Source organism: Triturus cristatus, chromosome 4_2 (genome assembly GCF_964204655.1).
Source record: "Triturus cristatus chromosome 4_2, aTriCri1.1, whole genome shotgun sequence".
NCBI lineage: Eukaryota > Metazoa > Chordata > Amphibia > Caudata > Salamandridae > Triturus > Triturus cristatus.
Genome location: NC_140586.1, coordinates 856,854,425 through 856,873,110, shown reverse-complemented (window position 1 = coordinate 856,873,110; position 18,686 = coordinate 856,854,425). Strand labels below are relative to the sequence as shown.

At 46.9% G+C, this 18,686-nt stretch overlaps 2 protein-coding genes across 3 annotated transcripts in view; one reads left to right on the top strand and one right to left on the bottom strand.

Annotated features, from left to right (window-relative positions):
- LOC146835260 (uncharacterized) overlaps positions 1-4,563 on the bottom strand; it is a 233,167-nt gene extending 228,604 nt beyond the window's left edge. The window contains exon 1 of the mRNA XM_085602843.1: positions 4,399-4,563. Coding sequence (XP_085458969.1) covers positions 4,399-4,462 — 64 coding nt within the window. The 5' untranslated portion in view covers positions 4,463-4,563. The remainder of the gene's footprint in view (positions 1-4,398) is intronic.
- The window catches only part of LOC146835259 (uncharacterized), a 214,217-nt gene that overhangs the window by 158,418 nt on the left and 37,113 nt on the right, over positions 1-18,686 (top strand). The window lies entirely within an intron of this gene.

Genomic DNA, 18,686 nt, shown 5'->3' with positions numbered 1-18,686 from the left:
ACAACATCATACCGCCCTCCTGGCGTGGATCTATCCTTGCACCAATCTTTAAAGGCGGGGACAAAAAATCTCCTGGGAATTACCGCCTCATCGCACTCATTGACAACGAAGCAAAGTATTTTGCGGGAGTGCTGCTAAACTCACTTAGGTCATGGGCTGTGGAAAACTCCATAATTCCCCCGAATCAAACAGGCTTTACAATAAACACTGGAACTTCAGTCAATCTCATGTCCCTCTCATGCCCAATTGACCAAGCTAAATTCTGCTCTTGTTCACTTTATATGGGGTTTATCGACTATCAAGCGGCCTTTGACAATGTCAACAAAAGCAAATTATGGCAGAAGCTGTCCAGCTTCAACATTCCAGAGGCCCTTCTAAGAGCCATACAACTCCTGCAACAGGATACATGGGTTAGAATTAAGATCGGGGACGGCTCAAGACTGTCTCGCCAGATTTCGACAGAAAAAGGCCTCAAACAGGGATGTGTCTTGGCCCCAATACTTTTCAATCTATTCCTAGCCGACCTTCCCGAAGTTCTCAATAAGGTCAATTCCCACGCTCCTAAATTATCCGGTTTGCCGCTGACAAACCTATTATATGCTGATGACGTGGTACTGTTAAGTAAAACAAAGATCGGAATGCAAAGACTTCTGGATGCTATTTCCGACTACTCCAACAATAATGAGCTTCGCATTAACAACAGGAAGACGAAAATTCTAGCGGTGCATTCAAGGAAAGCAAAGAAGCTGTCTTGGGCTCTGAATAACGAACGCATTGTCGAATCCAACTGCCAAAGGTACCTTGGTGTCACTTTTAACAACAACGGAAAATACAAATCCCAACTAGAAGAGCAAAAAAGGAAGGGCACGGCACTTGCCTTTGCAATCGGTATAATTCAAAAGAAACTTCAAGGCCCTACTCTTGCACCCACACTTCAGGTGGCTCAGGCAAAAATCATTCCCACTCTAACTTATGGCAGTGAAGCTTTAAAAGGATTGGACAGTGACCATCTGGATTAAATAATCACTAATATCTACAGGTCCGTGTTTAAATTACCAAACCACACATCACCTGCACAAATCAGGTTGGAATTTGGCATCTGCAAACAACGACTGGCTAGAGCCATGTCCTTCCTCGTGTGCTGTCACAAGTTGAGGTTATCAAAGGAGGGAAGTTTAGGTTACCATGTGGGCCTGCATTGATAACAATTTATGGCGAGCAGGACACGAATATTGGTCAAAAGGCTTAAAAACTCTGTGCCTAAATGACCTCTGGATCCTGCATGCCAGTCAGAAGGAATTCAAAAGGCTAGCGAAAATCAGCACTAAACAATTGTCAAGAGTGGAAGACAAAGCCAGCCTCGCAAAAAGAAGTCATGGGTGGATGAGCCTTCAATCCTATGCCTTACTAATCCCACAGCCGTACCTTACCACATTGTTTAGTGCTCGGACGAAACTAAGTTTTTTAAAACTGAGACTGGGAGTCATCAATCTGTTGACACATCGGCCAAAATGGAAAAGAGAACATGGAAAAGTACAGTGCCGACTTTGTGGGTCTCCCAAAGAAGACATTATACACATCATATGCCTGTGTCCTCTACTATTGACAGAGAGACGGGCTTTACTCAAGCATCACTGGAATAGAAACATGATTAGAAGCTGTAGAGCAGCAGTTTTGGCGTGTTTCGATCCTAGGAACACTAAACTAAATTGTTCCCCAGTAAGATTTATGGAGTGCGCTGCAAAAAAACATACTGAGCTGTCCAGAGTCTGCAATCCCCCATTGGAATAATGCTGCTAAATCCTCACTTGCTGCTTCTGGCTCCTTTGAATATGACTTTTTAAACTGAAGTTTTACCTTATTATCCATACATATCAACTTTTTATGAAATTATCGTCTTAAATTAACCTTGAATTTTAAATGTTTGTATTTGCAATGGTTTACTTTTAAATCACGCAATAAAGTTTATATTATTAAAAAGGTGTTAAATATACATGAAGACATATATAAATTGTTAATATGCAAATCCGTTACTTTATCGCAGCATCTAAATAATCTTGAATGTAAACTTTTTAATTTCTTAATTTCTGCTGCGTTAAAATCCATTACCTTCTGTTGGAAAGATGTTTCAATGTTATCAGTTCATGCTTGGTGGTCATGGGTTATTTTTACAAGAGATGCCCAGTTATCTTTGTCTGGGGTTAATCATAATTCTATTTCCTATCACTCTTTCTGGATTCCTGTTGATATTTATTTTTCATCTTAATGGTATATTTATTGCATGTTCCCCTTTTTGCTGTTCTTACATTAATCAATATGTCATAGTAGCTCTATTTGTAGCTCAAACACCAGTTTATTATTGGATGTTACCCTCTCCCCTCCCTTTTTTTTTTTTTAGTTTTCTAGGAATAAGACTAGTTTAATATCTATTGAAATGTATGAGAATATGGTGTTGTACGTATTGTAATAGATATTATAGCTTAATAATACTTTTTTGTATGTCTATGTTTATTGTTTAAGAAATTTCAATAAAATATTTTGAACACAAAAAAAAATATGTACAAAGTACCATACACCGAAAAAAGTCTAATAGACAGGCTGAGTATCCCAAGGCCAGAGTGGGATAAAAGAGCAAGCAATCATGCCTCAACGCTCAAGGACATCTTGTTCCATGTCGCCTATTCTAAATGACCAGTATCTCTTTCATACTTAAAAGAATAACTAAGCTTAGAAAGTACTCAAAGTAAAAGTACTTTAAAACAAAACAGCAAGCCATCTTGGTTAGCACATTTCCAACATGTACTTTTCACCGTAAGAGTACAAAAATATGATGCTTAAGTATTGGTTTTGTGTGCTGAGTGTAATGCGCAGCTCACAAAGCCAACAACTTGCAAAAATATAAACACATTATATTTACTCAGTGACGGCATGCTGAAGACTGGTTTTGAGATTTGAGTTGCAAAATCCTCCAGAGGAAAGGAAACGAAATGAACGTACCGGCAATTGTTCAGGAGTTAAGATCCTGCAAACGCCCAGATATGATACTTAAATAGAACTTTACAGAAAATCATCTGTATTAGTTTTAAACATGGCCTTTCTGTCTTCAAGTGCATTTTAATTGCAAGTCAGGGATCACTCAGACAGCTCTAGAACACACTAGAAGTGCTTTCTTTTTATAGTAACAGTTAAAAGTATGTACAGATAACTGGAAAAGATACCAGCTTTATGTGATTTTCCTAACGCACACCTACAAAGCTCTCCACGACCTAGGACCTCCCTACATCAACCCTCGACTGAACTCCACCAACCTGTGAGACACCTTAGCTCCTCTTTACTCGCCCTCACACACTCCGGCATCCATCGCAGCTCCTTCTCCTACATCGCTGCCAAGACCTGGAACGACCTTTCCCTTTCAGTTCCGTACAGCCTCCTTGCTGGCAGACCAGTAAGAGACTCAAGACCTGGCTCTTAGACTGAGACATAGTGCCCCGATACCCGTAGGGGTGAATGTTGCGCTTTGCAAATGCTGTTTGATTAATTGATAGACTGAATATAACGCACCCTAGATGGGTGCACATATTCTTCCTGTAAAGCATAAACAGGATACCCTATTGAGACAAACAGGCTGCCTCTTGCATGCATTTTTCAGTCAACCTGAAATAAGAAACGCAAATATTTGTCCCCAGAGCAGAAGGCTGTAATTGTATTTATACAGTTGCTTAATCCCCGATGAGGCGCTGAAGTACACACATTTGTATAAAGGCAGTAGGTAGTCCACTGCAACTACACCAGCTCACACATCTTGAGTACATCACAGCACTGCCCCCTGCAGGAGTGCAGAGCTCTGGTGATCCACTGTATCTGGATATTCACGGTGGTACATCTCATGAACCTACCCCTCGGGGCACAGACCGTTTCCACCAGTGAGTCACTTACCCTGCATCCCCCCTCATCTTCAAAAGGACTTTAAAACTCTTCTCTTCCAAAGACATGGTTATCAATAGTTCTCTGACTGTTTCATGTTCCTCACTGGAGAACGGGTTCGACCTTCTGCTTCGACTGTTGAATATGTACTTATGAAACCCTTATTGCTCCAACTTTCGTTTGGAATGTTACATTTTCAGTGAAATTACATTTTGTAATATGAAACCATTCACTACAAGTAACTGTAGAAGTTATACGTTTTGCCACCTCTACCATGTTACCCGGAAGGTTTGATCCAATGTACTTCACTCTATTGTAAAGCGCTCCGACACCCCTGGGTTAAAAATACGCGCTATATATATAAAAACGCACAAATTATAATGAATATCCTACGGCTGAGCATCCACCGTCTCCTTGAGAGAGATCAAAACTCCGCACAGTCACGTGAAGCGACCCCGGCCCCTTCACCCTTACCTGCCCGCACAACGCCCAGCGCCAGGCACCAGAGCAGGGGAAGGAGCCATCCTGCCCGCCCCATCTCTCCCCGCGCGACGCTGCTCAGCGGCCTCCGGGTTCAACCATAGCTCCAATAGCGGCAGACGGGCGAGCATCGGCCGGCACACAAAGAAAGGTGCCGGAGGCGCGGCCACGCCCTGCCTTCGCCTATTGGAGGAAAACATTCGTAGCCACGCCTCCGAGCCGCAGAGCCACGCCCTGATCACTCCCTATTGGAGGAACTACAGCTAGCCACGCCTTCTCCTCTACCTGCAGGCGGAGTCTGGATTTGACACGTCTGTTGGAGGGGCCCACGCATGCTTTTGCTCCTCTCCTGCTTTAGCTGCTCTTCGGACACGCCCTTTTAAAGGGACCACGCCTCGGCCGCGCCCAAGCGGCCTGGCTTATGTGTGAGGAGGCCCCGCCCAGCCTGCCTCACTGAGGACCCCTTGAGCACTGCTCCAGCTGCGACCTGCATTTCAAGTAGAGCTTCGGTTTACGTAGAATGAGTGACGCATACATTTGGGTGTGTGCAGGAGGATGCCCTGATGTGGGGTTGGTGGGCAACCAACCTTGAAAATCTGCCCCTCTGGCATTCTGAGCGATTTTTTTGGGCAGTTTTATATAGTGTTAACTCTGCTCAAAGCAGTGCTTTAAAAATAAATGCGGGTACTCATTAAAATAGAGGTGTGGCAAGTGGGCGGGGCTAAGGGCTAATGGTCATACATAATAAATTCTGAACCAGTTGCAGCACATATTAAAACACACGAGAAATGTGTTTATATATAAAAAAAAAGATTAAATCATTACATAAAAGGATAGTCATGATGGCACTTTGACGCAAATGGTCGCTGCGCATTTGATTGACAGTGCAGGGTCTGGCTAGAGACCCTGTCCTGTTAATCACAGTGTGACACAAACCCTCTCAACCCCCTACATTTAAATGGGCAATGCTGGAATCTTCACCAGCAACTCTGCAAAAGGCTACTTCAGCCGAGTTAACTACAAGCTCCTCCAAAGCAGAGGAGCACTGGAGGAGAAACCTAACCAAGCCTGCTGTCGATCAGGGTACCAGTACTCTCCCTGGCTACAGAGAAGTGCCGGTACTGACGGCAACAAAATTCAGAAGTGCCGGTACTCAGTACCGGTGAGTACCAGCCCATTTAAAGCACTGGTCCAAAATCATTGGAGCGCATTACAAGAGCTCCAGTTAACATTACACGAGGACAGATTCATGTTTTTTTAAAGCAGGAGGAAATTGAAAGGTTTGTCCAGGAGCACAAGCCAACATCAAGATGCAAACCTTGGGGCATATCAGCAAGCAGGCGATAAAAAATTATCGCCGCTTTTGCGTCCGTTTTCGGACGAAAAGCGGCGATAATTTTATTGCCTTATCAGCAAGGTCACGCTATCGCGTAAAACCTTGCCTTATCGCCATTTCCCTTAACGCCCATCTTTGCATCTCTAATGAGATGCAAAGTGGGCGTTCCTCCCCAGGATAACGGGAAAAATGTCGCTAAGCGACATTTCTCCTATTATCAAGCCTCACGCAAAGCAGCATAGCGACAAGAAAAGTAGCGATAACCTCTATTATCGCTACTTTCTTTACGCCTGCTTTGAAACTGACTTAGCCACAATATCCTATGGAAGGTGGATATCATAGCTAAGTATGTGAGGCCCTATCAGCAAGCTATCGCCAAAAGTTGTGTGATTATCGCTGGATTTCCAGTGATAATCACACATTTGGCAGCTTGTGCTCTGAATTTTATCGCTTTGGAGATAAGCGTTGCTAATAGCACGCTATATCCGCGATAAAATTCAGAGTTGGCCGGCGATAATTATCCTCACGCTAAGAGCGCTGAGCGATAATTATCGCCGGCCCTTGCTGATATGCCCCCTAGTTCCTCAGTTTCAAAGTCAGCAACTCTTTCCGCTAAGCCACATCTCAATGCCCACTCCAGCAGACTGCATGGGCACCGATTGGGCAGACAGGTTGAGGAGGTGGGGCCTTAGGGGGTAAGGGTGAAGTGTAATGCGGCAATGGCTGTAGGTGGTGCAAGGGTGGTAATTTTGTAGCACTAGGCCAGGTTAGTTAAGGTTAAGGCAGAGGTCGAAGCAGGCAGGATGTGAGCTGCACGATATGCCCATACTTTTTTAATTCTAGAAATGCCATTGCCCTACTTTTGTGAAAAGATAACTGTCCCGATGGGTAATTCAGACATTTAAAATTCCTCAGCTGAAGCGTAAGGGAGGAAGTCTCCTGTGCTGTGACATCGAGGGAGGGAGGGGCATGCAGATAAACAAGCCTTGCTGCCTGGGTGTCTGCTTGCCTGAAAGAAATGCAAATGTTCGCAACTTGGTAATCTGTAAATATAAAGGGTGGTGGGAAAGGTATTGGCTTTTATTGATGGAATCCTTTAAAGTTTCCTGATAACACAGATTTATTGTTTTTAAGCAGCCTATCTTATACTGTGTAATGAAAGTTTAAAATAATGACTTACTTGTTCACAGACTGAGAGCTCAGAGCACTAAACATAGAGAATTCATTATTTTCTACTGCACCAACCAGGATTCCATTTTGTAGCTGTCTAGTTACAGACATAGACCACTGCAGTACATTATTAATATATATTTCTTCCGATAACAATGCCCCTCCCACACCATCTTGGGACTCTAGCCCTTCGCCCACACCTCTGGCCCCTCAAGGAATCCTCCTACATCACCTAATGACTTCACCTGCTTCCTTGAACAGCTCACACCCCACGAACCGAACACCTTAGCCTCACAAGCCTCCTAAACACTCCAAAACATCTAGCCCCCCTCCTCTCCCACCTGGCCAACACGGACAGTCCTCCCCTTCCGTGATTGACCCTTCGCATTACCATCCTCACATATTTTCCCCTACCTCTACCACACCCGGGTCTGACCCCTCTCCCGTCCCCCACCCCCACACTCACTGACACTCACCCTTATGTTGCCACCAGACTAAAGGAAATCAACTGGGAGCTACAAAACTCAAAAATGACATTCAAAAGATCATAACCATCACCACAGAGCTGGCCTCAGATTTATCATCCACCAAGAACCCGCAGTCCTACGTGCAAATGCCCAACCAATACCCTAAGACACCCACTCCTCCTGCTGAGATGAGGAGGGTCCCTAAGCATACATCCCCCCTACGGTCGTGGAATACTACTCCCTACCCGAATGCCATATCCAGACCCATTAGATTTAAGAACCACCCCTCTGACCTGGACATCCTCTCCCTTCTTCTAACCTACAACACCACTCAACCAGACATCCCAGTCAGATACAAACCTATTCTAGATATGCCACTAGCCCCTTTTAAAGATCCTAGTCATCTGACAGTCACTCCGGAGACTATTCAAACCATTACTCTAAATCCGTACAGAACCCCCACTTATAACTCCAATACACTAAATTCTGCGAACCTCATGCAAGTTCACATTACACAGTCTACTCCCACGGACTCCAAAACTCACCAGAAATACATCCTTCTCAACTGCAGATCCGCAGTGAAACATGCCGCGGATATCCCTGACCTCATCCTTGATCAGGAACTTGACCTCCTGATTCTCACCAAAACTTGGCTCAATGTCTCCTCGGGTCCTGTCCAGGACATCCTAGTTCCTCCTACACACAGCATTATCAGACTTGACAGAGCTATAAGTACGAAGGGAGGCGTAGCCTGTATCTACCATACCAGTCTCTCAGCGAAACAGTCTCTGTCCACTTCTCTCTCATCCTGCAAATACCTAAGCATCAACAACCTCAGCAAAAAAAAAAACCCTATGCAACCTACACATCTTCTACCATCCACCAGCTGATAACCGCTTTCTCATTGAACAAATCATGGAAACCATCTCATTCCATCTAGGTCATCACTGCCCCCAGATATTCCTGGGAGACTTCAACCCTCACTGGAATGACCCGAATGACCTGGCTGTGAACAGTCTTAAAAAATTCCTACTTGCCCTCAACCTGACTCAATTCTGCGAGAGCCCAACACACAATTTGGGCTCAACCCTCGATCTAATAATCTCCAACCGTGACACCATTCGGATTGAATCCATAGCCCCATGTGACTGGTCAGATCACCACTTTATCACCTTCCTCATTCTTGAACGATGGAACACCCAAAGACTTCAACCCACGAAATTGAAACACTGGAAAAGATCGATGCAAAACGCAACCATGGACGACCTCATATCATGCAGTAATCTGTCCCTTCCTCCACCCACGCTCATGGCAGATGTCCATCAACTCACCGATCATTACAATCAATGTTCCCTCGACTTATTTTCCTCTGTGTGTGGCAGTGTAGGGTCTCTGTGCGCTGCAGCCATGTCTGTGTGCGCCAGGAACGAGACCGCGCTTGTGCGCGGCGCCAAATATCACTCCAAACTTTTGCTTTAAAAAACTGAAGAGACAGTGCATTTCCACACATACAACCCACGTTAAGGGGCTTAAAGCAGATTTGCAATGACATGACATGAATTGGTTACACAGGCAAGTACACTTTAGGTTCAGAAAAGCACAAGACTGCAACGGCTGAGGGTCCATAGACTGCCTGAAGTACATGCAGTTCTCCAGCTGAAAATGCCATTATAACGGAATGGTCAGAATGAAATTAGGGGAGAAGAAATTAGATGGGCGATGGGGAGAGCCTGCCAGCTGACAGGGATAACATACTTTAGTTAGAACCTTCCAGGACTTAGTGCAATCTCATAATATCCCACATACCCAACAGTGGAGACATGCTCTACTGATGCACCCAATACGTGGAAAACGGCCCATGACCTATCTACATACCACAGTCCCCAATTTTTCAATATCTACTCACCTGGAAGGAATATGGAGGGACGGATTCTGGCTTATATGCAACTCTAATTGCTAAGCTCTTCTTGCAAGCCACCTCAAAAGCACTTCATAATTGGAGGGAAGTGCAATTACAGACACAATTCTTTGAGGTGGATTCAGAGGAGCCATTAGAAGAACATGATTGAGAGTTAAGGGAGGTCCGTCTGAAAGATAGTTATTTTAAGATACTACATCAATGGCAGTGGACCCCCAAAAGACTCTATGCCACCTTCTAACCCAACCCTTTTTTCTCTCCTTTTCTCTTTCAGGTGTCTTGCTTCTCCTTTTGTCTCTGTCTCCTCCCATTACTCCCCTCATCCTATTCTTTTTGCTTTTCTCTTCTTCTGTCCTCACCTCTCGTCTCCTTACTTGTTTTTTCTCTTTTCCTACTTTTCCTTCCTTTTCTCTAGTTTTCCCTGATTCTTCAATCACACAGGTGATCTTTGTTTCTATCATCGCCTTGTCTCATCCCTCTCCCCTTATTCCATTTATCTCTCCCTCCATTGTGCCCTTCTAACTCTCCTGTCCATTAGCCTTTACCTCCCTTTCACCTCTCCTAGAGGCCCTGTCCTTCCCTATCACTCCTTTCCTTTTATTTCCCTACCGCTCTCTCTTTCCTCACTGTTTCCGTTCTCGCTCCTGGACAGTTGCTACAAGATTTAGTTAGCATTAGTTTGGACAAAGAAAATCAATCTTTTGGGCCAACATTACCCAGATGAGTGCCAATAATACTCCTTGCTCATACAGCTTTCTGCACAGGGACTGGAGCCTCGTTGTATGTGCAGCGATGTACACAGGACAGCCGGAGAAGAGACAGTCTAGCACAGCAGGATATCTGTGTACACCTCTTCACGTGGGCACACTGGAAAGGTGCCCTGCAGTCTGTGTCAGGAAGCACAGTGTTCTACACTATGTAGTAAGCAGCCGCTACCCAGACAGCTCTCCACAGGAACAGGCGCTCCCCTGAGCTATAATGCCTGGTCTATGCAGGCACACTACTCTAGCACAGCACAGAAGGGATGCCTGCGGTCTGTGCCCGGGAGCACAGGGTTCTACATTACAAAGCACGCAGCCCCATACCTGAACAGTTCTCTACAGGAGTCACACTGAGCTATACACCCATGTCTATGCAGCCACATACACAGGAAAGGCTGAAGAAGTGCTTCATTTGAGCCAGTGGTTGCAAGTGTTTTCCACCAGCATTCATTTTTTGGCACCGGGACTTATTTTTTTACATTTCATACTTTGACCAAGATCAGGAGATAGAAAGGCAGAATAGGGGAGGCGGACGATTTCTGAGTACTTTTGGGCCCCGGTACTTATTATTTTACAAATTAAGCACTGGTAAAGCGCGGTGCAGGGAAGACTGTGGGCTTTTGTGTAAGTATTCATGTTAATCACAGCCCCTTCATGAGCTGTGATTAACACGACTACTTAAACAAAAGCCCACAGTCTTCCCTACACCGCGCTTTACTAACAAAAGAGTAGAGCAAGTTTAAAAACTTGCTCTACTCTTTCGTTCGTAAAGCGCGGTGCGGGGAAGACTGTGGGCTTTTGTTGAAGTATTCATGTTAATCACAGCTCGTGAAGGGGCTGTGATTAACACGAATACTTAAACAAAAGCCCACAGTCTTCCCCACACAGCACCGCGCCCATAACATTCAGCAAGTGCCCCAAGCCAGCCTTACCTGCACTCCTGCTGGCAAAACCATGTCAAAGAAGTGCTTTTCACGCCGCTCGCTTTTTAAAGCGACGGCGCAAATTCTCTCTCTGGATCTCGGGATGTCCTGTGTGTGCGCGCTCCAAACACGGGAGTGTGCGCTCACAGGAAGAGAGGTGCGTGCGCGTGTGCACCTTATTGGGAACAGTGATTACAATAAAACTCCATGCTAAACGTACTGGATGCAATTGGTCCCCTTCAACTAAAAAAAGAAAATCCAACAAAGACTCCAACCCTTGGTTCAATGACTGCCTAAACTCAGACTATTGCAACCTAAGACTAGCGGAACGAGCTTGGAGATCCTCTCCATCTGCCGAACTCCTCAAACTTTTGAGAGCAAGAAGAGTCATTACAACAAACACATCAGAACTGCAAAAGCGACCTTCTTCAGAAGCCAACTAGACAAAGCCAGAATCACCCTAAAATGCTGTTTGAACTGATCAAACGGCAATCCAATAACACACCCACTCAATCGACACTCACTGCCAATCCCCAACCTAACTGCAAGGACTTTGCTGTCTTCTTTCGCGAAAAATCCAACAAAATTGAATCTGATCTAAAGTCAGCCTTGCTCGAACTATCATCCTCACCAGACTCCCACCTAACTCCCCAGTCACCTCTCCCTACTTACCACTCCCCTAAATACAATGCAAATTGGAATCAATTCTCTACCTTCAGTGACACTTCCATTCTCAAACCAACCCTCAAATCACTTCAAGGACCCCCCTCCCTTATATTTCTTCAAAGAAGTGATAAGGCCTCTAGTTCTGCTCTGGACCAAGATTGTTATTGCCTCCCTACTTCAAGGTGAGATCCCTGACTGCCTAAAGCCCGGGCTAGTTCCCCCCATTCTCAAAAAACCTACGGCAGACCCTGAGGATCTGAATAACTTCCGACCAATCACTAACACACCCCTACTCTGGCAAAGCTCACTGAGAAATGTGTACAGACTCAACTATGTAACCACATTGAGGAATTCCAGCTACTAGATCAATTTCAATCGAGCATCCATCAAGGTCACAGCACAGAAACAGCCATCACTCACATAGTTGATGACGCGCTTACCCTACTTGACCGGAACGAATCCTGCCTACTAATCCTACTCGACCTCTCATCAGCCTTCGATACAGTCAAACATGACAACCTCCTGAGCCTTCTGGAACATAGGATGGGGTTCTCTGGCACAGTACTAAAATGGTTTGCCTCCTTTCTACATGACAGAACACAAAGAATAAAATCCAACCAATCCCTCTCCCATCCCAGTCCTTGCACCCTGGGGGTCCCCCAAGGCTCCTCGCTCTCACCCATACTTTTTAACCTATTCATTGAACCCCTCACCGAAATCCTCAAAGCATCTAACATCCAATACCACATGTATGCAGACGACACCCAGCTGTACATGAAAATCTCCTCGCCTGACGATATCAAGTCACTCAACGGAACCTTACACAAAACCCTTAACTGGCTTACTGTCAACCATCTCAAACTAAGCGCCCTCAAAACGTAATTCCTCCTTATTTCCCCACCCAAGCAAGCACTCATCATTGAGGAATACATAAAAAATCTGTCTGCTCTCAACTGCACCCCACATATCATTGACTCTACGAAATCCCTGGGTATAGTGCTGGATTGGAACTTGAGCATGCAGGATCACATTAGTGCCTCTACCAAAGGAGCAAACTTCAAACTGAGTATCCTAAGGAAACTAAAACCTTTCCTCCCCCTGATGACCTCAAGTCCGCAGTACAACCTTTAGTCACCTCGCGTCTGGAATATGGCAGTGCAACACTCTGCAGTCTGCCTAAATACAGACTGGCCCCCTCAGAGCTTCATTGAATGCGGCCGCCAGCCTCATCACAGGCTCCACGAAGTACAACCACATCTCCCCGGATCTGAAAACTCTCAACTGGCTACAATTCGAAGCAAGGATACACCTAAAACTTGCCTGCATGACCCACAAGCCCCTTCCCTTCAAACCGCCTCACTACCTCGCAAGGAAACTTGAGTTGTCGAGTGGCGCCCGTACCTCCAGGAGCTCCAGCACCCTCCTACTTAAACCAAAGAAATTCAAAAAAACAAAAACCTACAACTGCTCCTTCTCAGGAATCGCCCCAAGAATCTGGAACTCCCTTCCAACGGAAATGAGACTGATTCCATCCAAACTGTCCTTCAAAAAGGAAATGAAAGCGCTACTGATGAACACTTGCCTATCCTGAAGTCCAGTGGGGGCCTGAGTCACCACATCTCCTATCACTCTGATGACTCTCTCGCCTTCGCCTACTGACTATTCCTTGTGCACACCATTAAGTCGTTATGTAACTATTGTTATTTTCTTGGCTATAAAGTCGTCACATTACTATTGTGTTTTTTTTGTCTATTGCTATGATTCTGCCATGATTGCCCCTCCTCATATGTGTCACATCCCTCTGTAAAGCGCTCTGATACCCTCGAGGGTCATGTTCGCGCTATACAAAACTTTCCAAATAAATAATAGTGGTTCCAAAAAAAGTTACAGAATATGGGGGCAGATCTATATTGGTGATGCGCCACTTTTACGCCGCCGTTGCGCCACTTTTGTGACGCAGCGGCGGTGTAAACCCTGCGCCACGTTGCGCCATATTTACATCGTGATGCATCTATGGAGATGCGTCACGATGTAAAGCCCTGCGCCACGTAAAACCTGCGTCAGGTTTCATGTGGGCGTGTCGACAGAGGGGGGGGCGTTCCGTCGCAGGAACGCCCCTGAAAAGTGACTCAGTCAAATCTATAAGATTTGACTGAGTCACTTTCCCAACGCTGATGCGCCAAAACCCTGCGCCTGCTTGAAGCAGGCGTAAGGCTTGACGCACCATGTTAGGGATAGGGTAGGTTGGAACAGTGCTGGAGTTGCGTCGCGCTTGCGACGCAACTGAAGCACTGCGCCAACCTTACGCCATCGGATGCGTCACGCATCTGTTTATTCCTGCGCCATGATGCGCCGCATTGTAAATGCGGCGCATCATGTGTGACGCAAGGGTAAACTTGCGTGACGCATCATTCCTGGCGCATCCTTGCTGATATGCAGGGATGCGCCAGGAAACATAAATCTGCCCCATTGTTTTTTAGCAGCGCCTTTGACCCCCATCCCCACACTCACTCACCCTGCCCCCATTGCACGCAGCATCACAGTTCCCCTACTTTTTTTTAATGCACATCGATCGCTGTGTTAAGGTAATGGATAGCTGGGTAGTTGAGGCCCTAAGCATGTTGAGGGAGACAGGGCGAGGGGCTTTGCAGGTACCAGGGGCTTTAGATAAGGTATACGGCTCCTTGTCGTACCCATGCGGTGTAAGAGATTATTATGGTTTTATGTTTTAGTGCATTTATATTGATGTGCAGAACACAGTTTTACACTTGATTTCACATGTATACTTTAGTCTAGTTATTACTTTTGAAACACATTTTTTGATGATGGTAGGAGTATGTTTTTGTGATTTATGTTAAATAGGCTACATATTTGGTGTAAACACCATCTTATTCATGATAAAAGTCATCTCTCTCACTCTTCCTGCTTCTCTTCCTGCCCACCTTCTCTCCCCGTAAACTTCGCAGCACACACTTAAGCTGGGATGCACTGGTTCATTTCCACAATTATTTTTATTCTGGTCTCAATTAACCTTTCCCAGCTCAGCCACGACTTGAAACATGCACAAGATCCTTCCGTTTGTTCACTGAGTCCTATTCGTTCACGTAACACATTATTGTTAGTGTATCTTGTTTTCATTTAAACCTTTTTTTTATTTTCAAGAAGGAACCAGAAGGACTTTCCTTGTGTACACAGCTTGTTGCCTACAACCCTATAAAGGGCCGGCCGCTCATGTTGACTAGGCATATAAATTGCAGGTGGATGTTGTCAATGCGGAAGTAACACAGCAAGTCGCCTACAACCCATGACGGGCCGGCCGCGTAATGAGAAATCATAACCAAGAGGCCCGGGTGAGAGGAGCCTATAATCCACACGAACGAAGAGAACAACAACAACATAGATGTAGAGAAAAGAGTGTGCCTGGGAAAAAAAACGACCATGGGTGGATAGATACCGAAAAGTCTGGAGAGAGAGAGAGGAGAATGAAAAGAGAGATACCGTGACGGAGGAGAGGAGGGCATGGGAAGAGGGCGGTTCAGTCAGAGTGCGTGGGGGAGCCTTCAGGATCTGGGGGGAACACAGCATCAACAAAGAGGCGCAGGGCTCGAAGCTTCGGAGGCTGGAGGTGGCAGTGGAAAGTGAAAAGTGGCTGCCACAGTTTGGTAAAGTGAGTGTTGCGGGACTGCAAGCGCGCGGTGACCAGTTCCATAGTCACCGTATGCCATAGACACGTGAACCAAACGGTGATTGGGGGGATTTCTTCCAGTACAAAGCAATAAGCTGTTTAGCCGCGCCTAGCATGTGGAGGGCGATATGCCAATCCCTGCGAGTTAGTGCACACAGATTATCAGGTTTAAGACCCAGGAGCTCTGTAGCTGGAGTATCAGGCAGGGGGAAGCCAAACGCCCGTTTGATGTGACTTAGGACCTCGTTCCAGTAGAGGGTCAAAAGCGGACATGTCCACCAGATATGGAGGAAGTCACTCGGGGAGTTCAAACATCTCCAACACAGAGGGGAGGTGATGGGAAACATCCTATGCAGTCGAAGGAGGGTGTAGTACCACTGGGTCATAATCTTGTATGCCGTTTCCCGTTGAGAGATCCAGCGATAGACTTTCGGAATGTCTTGCCACAGGCGGTTCCATTGGGCGGGAGCGATTTCAGACTGGGAGGCCGATTGCCATTGACGCTGATATGGATGGAGGGCAACAAGTGGGGGGTGCTGTAAAACATGGTAAGTCCGGGAGATTAGCCCTTTAGTGTCATAGAAGGAGCGCACCAGGCGTTCAGAAGGAGAGTGCGCTCGGGTGGCGGCCTGTTGCAAGGAGAATGCGTGCAGCCAATGACGAAGTTTAATGTATTGTAGTTTGGCTTCTTTCGGGAGCTGAAACTCGTCTTTGATCGAAGGACTTAAAGGTGTCACCCAGAAACAGATCTCTGATCGTTCTGCATCCACCATTCAGCCATTCCAAGAAAACTTGGAGGTGAAGACCAGGCGGGAACTGCGAGTTCCCCGCAATGGAAGTGTGGGGGGGACGGAAAGGTAGTGAGGTCCTTGGTAACTGCCACCTTGTCCCAGATGTCAAGCACGGTCTTGGTGGGGAGGGCAATGTACTCGCTGCAGGAGAGTGAGGCCTGGGGCAGCCAAGGGACGTCCCAGATGGACCGCCCGGTAATTGCCCTGTCCATATGGAACCAGATCTTCTCACTCTCCCACGCCATCCACTCAGAGATAAAACGGAGATGAGAGGCCCAGTAGTACTCTCATAGATTAGGGCAAGCTAGCCCACCTCTGTCCCGAGGAAGCATAAGAATTTTGTTGGAGAAACGCGGCCTGCGTCCGCCCCAGATAAAGTTGGTGATTTCGCGTTGGAGACTTTGGATCTGATGTTGTGGGCTAGGGGTAGAGAGACACTGGAATAAATAGAGAACTTTGGGGAGCACCGACATCATAACCGCGTGTGGGCGGCCCAGCCAGGAGATGGTGAGAGGCTTCCAAGTCCGAAGATCCTCGAGGACCGTGTAGGAAGGTGGATATCTGACTATGGTTACCCCCAACTTTTTGCCTAGTGTCTAGCTGGTTTTTCGACTTAGTTGGCCTGAGATCCTGCCATTCAGGGTCTCAGGCTGTCTGCTCTCTCCTTAAAATGGACTCCATGTACCCTAGGTACATACACAATTGGTAAGGATCACCTTATTGGACCCTGTACAGTGTACCCTAGGTACCCAGGGCATGGGTGTACCCTAGGCCTCCCAGGGGCTGCAGCATGTATTATGCCACCCCTGGTCTGGCCTTCCAATCAGACACAACTGGCTGATCACTCAGCTGGGGCAAGGTCGTGTAATCACCCCTTGCTTAGATATAGTATATCTATATCTACCTTATATATAGACACATGTGTACCTATCAGCCACTCCTATGGCAGGCCTTAACAATCCTGGAGGCAGAGTGCTTGGTAACATGTGAGATGGTGCTCTAGCATGAGCTGAGCCTGTCTGCAGCTTTCGGAACCATGTCCTTATAGCTGTTCTATGATATAGCCTACCATATACTCTTAAAGTGCCTTATAATCTTAAACGGTTATGGTAACTATGGTTTGGCTTTATCAAAACATGTCGTGTAAGGTGTCTAACACTTTGGAATAATACCCCCATACCATTTCTGGTGATGAGGATATTATTCCCCCCTTCTAGAGGGAGAGACATGTTAAAATCCTACTTTGCTGTTTAACTCTAACCAAAGCCTCAGCATCACAAAATGGATGCTGCTGCCACAGACACAAGTCTGACCTCCTACTGCTGGGAGTGATCCCGGCAAGGGAGGCTTGGACAATAGGTTTCCTGCTTGGGGAGGTGCTAGCACCTCCCCAGACAGACTTTAGTGTATTGGGGCAGGGAGGGCTGAAAGGAATGAGACATGCCTGGGGCACACAAGGTGTCCCATGCATAGTCCAGTTCAAACCGGTGCTGGGGCACTCCAGCCCCAGTCCTGGCGCGAAACTGGACAAAGGGAAGGGGGTGTAACCACCCCCCTCCCAGGTCCCACCCATAAGGCGTGACCTAGCAGGTAACCCAGCCCCCCAGATTAGTATAAGAGTGGTAGCTGGGCCCCAGGAGATTAGATTATCCTGAACCTGCAACTTGAACAGAAACTCTGGACCTTCGACATTCGACGAAAGAAGAAGACTGAAGAATCTCCCTTGTGGCCAATGAGTGGCTACCCTGTGCAAACAGGTACCATCAAGAGACTACCCTTTGCTGAAGTTCTATGAGGGACCGACTGCAGAGCCCGACCAGAGCCTTGACTTCCAGACTTCTCCGACCCTGATCCACATCCACAGCCGTGCTGAGATCCGTGGAGGCGACGAGAGACGTGGGACCGGCTACCTGGGAAAAGTGGCTAGTATCTTCAAGCGCAGCTTCTGAGGCACCCTCGAAGTTGTGCACCGGGGATTGAGAAGCCCCAACCCCAAGCACCATCTGCACCGAAGACCAGCCCCCCACACTCCACGAGTCCTGCGTGGGGCCCTTCTGCATTTTCCTGCTTGCCACGTGTGTCCGGTTGCTTGCCTGCTGGCTAGTGGCCTTTGTGACGACGCATCCTGAAATCTTCACCGCTGGTTTGGCTCCTCCAGACTGGCTCCTGCTTCTTTGAAAAAGAGAAGCACCCCAGACCTTCCTGGTCTGCACCAGAAGCACGTCCTCCGTTCTTCGTGGGTTCCGCTTGCCAAGGCTTGGTGAGTCCTAGTCCAACTTCGACGCCGCCGACAGCAAGAGCCTTCGTGGGACAGCTCGCCTCCTGGTCCTGATCGTCCTCGACGTTTCCTGGTCCTCGTGGCTGCAGCGACAAGCTTCACCTTCACCTGCAATCTTCACGACATCGCCTGGTTCCTTCCTGGTTCCACGTGGTCACTGGCTAGTGACCTTGACTCTGTCCCTTCTGCTTGCAGGTCTCCTCTCTTCTTGATCCCAGCCTTGGGATCCACCGGACACTCTTCACTGACTGCCTGTCAGCAGCTTTCCTTCAGGCATCCATAGAAGT